Consider the following 3,520-nt stretch of genomic DNA (forward strand, 5'->3'; position numbering starts at 1 on the left):
CTTGCCTTGAGCTGAAGAGTGCAGGGGCAGCGCCCAGGCCCAGAGTTCAAACCCCATGACCAACAAAAAAAAAAAAAAAAAAGGTTCACCTTCACCTGAGTCCACAGGGCTCTCAAGAAGGGGTTGGAGCCAGAGTGGCAGATGCTTTTCCAATACCCCTGGAGAGAAGAGAACTGCTGATGTTCTCACACAGACCTTAGCTGGGTAAGAATAGACAGCCTGCCAGCTGTACTGCAGGACTTGTCCCGTGCTGAAGAGAGGCTAGCAGAGACTCTGGGTTCAGTGAGTACCAGGAAGGTGGAAGGCTGGGCCCTCAGTGAAGGCTGGGGCCTCAGTGAGCGAGCAACAGCAGACAGAACATGTAAGAGTCTGACAAAATAGCTGTCCCTGAAGAGTGAGTCTCCAAAAGCCATTGGCTGCTCCACTACAGTAAAACCTGAACAGGAATAGCTAGCTGGCTAGTGCCATGAGCTGGCTGGTAGGGTCGATGGGACAGCCAGCACTGACTTCGTTTCTGTCTGCTCCCCTTCCACAGAGTTGCTAACCCTGGTGAGCCAGAAGCTGTGTGTGGTCGTCTATCCCCAGATGGAGGGGGACTCGGGGCTAGATGGGACAAGTGAGGACATGGAGGAGGACCAGCAGCAACAGCAACCCATGTACCAACCCACTCCCACCAAGGACCAGGACTCCATGGAGCATCCCCAGCCCTGAGAACCGCCATGCTCTCACTTGCTCACCTGGCTACTCCTCCTTTATCCTCCTTTTCTGCCCTGTTTCCTTGCCTGGGTATCCAACACACACACACACACACCATGCGCACACACACACACCACGCGCACACACCACCTCTACTTCTCTACCAGGCAGGAACAGGTCTTAGGTGTGAGTGGTGAAAAATAATAGACTGACATTTGTACCCAAAGAACCAGCCTCTCACCCGAGGGCACATGTCCGAGACCCCATACAAGGGCTGCCCATACTCCAAATGTTAAAGGAGAGTGGAGATGCCAAGGGTGCCCTTGAGGGCTCTGCCTCCTGGGCCCACAGCCTCAGGTTCCTCTTATACCTGAATTCACTACTGCCTTCCCTCCCCATTCCTGAGCCCCAGGAAAGCCTGTGTTCTGAGACAAGTGGCCACAGTGAGTTGGTTGGTGAAGACAGACACAGATGAAGATCAGCTTGGAGAGACCTAAACCCCTGTCTGTTCACCAGAGACCCAAAAGTCAGAGGGGCTGCTTCCTTCTACTCTCTATTTCCCACCACTCCTCTTCCTATCCAACCTGGCCTTCCTGTCCCAGAAAGATTCCTTTCAGGATCCCTCCACCCCACTGACCTGTGGACCAAGAGCAGGAAGACTGTCCCCTCCCTCAGCTCTAAGCTAGAACACCTGGGGAAAGGCTCAGATTGCAGGAACCCAGCACTGCCTCTGCCTCCTCCTGCATTCTGCTCTGAACATGGTGCCAATGCTCTCTGAAGCCAGAAAGACTTTTTATTCGCAGTATAGAAGATGACTCTCTCCAAAAGACCAAACCTCTCAGATGCTCCTCCCTGTCCCCTAAGGAATACAACACAGCTGCACCAAGCCAGTACTGCTGGTTCCCCTTACCATGCCCTCCACGTCCTCTGGGCCTTGGCTCAGGGACCAGGTGTGAAGGATCCGCAAGCCCTTCAGGCCTGAAACCAAATAGGAGCCAAACAGCTTTGAGTCACTTCCCATTCAAGAACTGGGCCTAAAATTATCTGACTTATTTCTACCCCTCAGGAGGGACTGGTGTTAAAATACCTTCCCTGGGAGGAAGGGCTATTTCCCACTCCCCACAGCTGCCCATTCCACAAGCTGGGGGGACTGGGTAGAGAACATGTTTTGTAAAAGTCAGTTCCTTGCTGGATGGGCACTGGTGGCTCATGGCTTTGATCCTAACTACTCTGGAGGCTGAGATATGAGGATCATGGTTCAAAGCCAACCCAAACAAGAAAATCCCTGAGACTCATCTCCAATTAACCACCAAAAAGCCTGAAGTAGAGCTGTGGCTCCAGTGGTAGAGCACTGGCCTTGAGCAGGAAAAGCTCAGGGACAGTGGCCAGGTCCAGTTCAAAGCTCCAGGACTGGTACAGACACACACATAAGCACACACACACACACACACACACGCACGCACACATGCATCAGTTCCTCTTCCCCTCCCCAATTCAAGTTGTCTTCTTCATTTTCTGACCTCACCACTGTCCTATCTTGGGGCAGGATGGAAGGGCAGTAGCAGAATGGCACCACTTTGGGGATCCTAGGAAAGTGCTTTCTCTGTGCTATGCAGGCTTTTGACCTTTTCCCTCTGCTCCAAAGGAAGGTGTTTGCCCTGGCTGTACAGCCTTACCAGCCATACCTATTGTGCTAAGGACAGGATCCTTTTATCCCAAGCAGGAACACCCCCCCCCCATTCCATCTGCTGAAACTGGAATACCCAAGGGACCCCTCATGGCCTGAGTCAGGTCTCCCAGCTTCCCACATGGCTCCTGCCATGTCTACTTGGTGAGAATTCCAGCCCTTCAGAGTAGACTTCAGGCAGGCTGGGGAGAGCCTCTGTGGAGGACTAAGGGACCAGCTTTTTGATCTCCCTCTTCTCATTTCTCCTGTCTCCTACCGTTCTTCAATTATTATTTTTCTTTTGTAAAGTGGATGCCTTACTTTTTGGATAAATATTTTTGAAGCCTGTATTTCTATTTCTTTTGGAATTTTTTAAATGTAAGATTTGAGGAGTGGAATTAGAACCTTGATCATCTTCTGTCAGTGAGTTTGTTTAGGTTTTACTTTTGTTTTGTGTAGATTTTTATTTCCTTTTCATGCAATAAAATTTTAAATCAAAATAAACGTGGTGTTGATAATTAAATGGCCTTCTAAAACAAAATCAGTTCAGTAGATTTTTTTTTTTTTTTTGGTCAGTCGTGGGGCTTGAACTCTGGGCTTGGGTAGTATCCCTGCGCTCTTCAACTCAAGGAGAGCACTCTACTGCTTGAGCCACAGTGACACTTCCAGTTTTCTAGTGGTTTATTGGAGATAAGGGTCTCACGGACTTTCCTGCCCAGGCTGACTTTGAACCTCGATCCTCAGATCTCAGCCTCCTGAGCAGCTAGGATTACTGGCGTGAGCCACCGGCGCCCAGCTGGATTTTTTTTCTTAATCAACAGGTCCTTGGTTATCTGATTGTTTCTAGGATGGCATTCTAAAAGCCTTGACCTCCCTCCACCCCTTCCCAGCTGTCCCAGGGACTCAGAGCCTGTACATTCCAACTACCTCTGCTTCCTTCTGTAGAGTCCCAAAGAGCTACTAGAGAGAGCCAGGGAAGGAATGACATTGTCCAAAAAGAAATGTACTTTTAGCCAAGTGCTGGTAGCTCATGCCTATAATCCTAGCTACTCAGGAGGCTGAGATCTGAGGATCACAGTTCAAAGCTAGCATGAGAAGTCTGTGAGACTTTTTTTTTTTTTTTTGGTCAGTCAAGGGGCTTGAACTCTGGGCCTGGGC

At 50.0% G+C, this 3,520-nt stretch overlaps 1 protein-coding gene across 1 annotated transcript in view; it reads left to right on the forward strand.

Moving 5' to 3' along the window:
* The window catches only part of Slc7a8 (solute carrier family 7 (amino acid transporter light chain, L system), member 8), a 22,301-nt gene extending 20,343 nt beyond the window's left edge, over positions 1-1,958 (forward strand). Inside the window, exon 7 of the mRNA XM_013025475.1 lies at positions 536-1,958. Within this exon, the coding sequence (XP_012880929.1) occupies positions 536-711 (176 nt within the window). The 3' untranslated portion in view covers positions 712-1,958. The remainder of the gene's footprint in view (positions 1-535) is intronic.
* Positions 1,959-3,520: the final 1,562 nt, after the last annotated feature.

Source organism: Dipodomys ordii, unplaced genomic scaffold (assembly GCF_000151885.1).
Source record: "Dipodomys ordii isolate 6190 unplaced genomic scaffold, Dord_2.0 Scaffold84, whole genome shotgun sequence".
NCBI lineage: Eukaryota > Metazoa > Chordata > Mammalia > Rodentia > Heteromyidae > Dipodomys > Dipodomys ordii.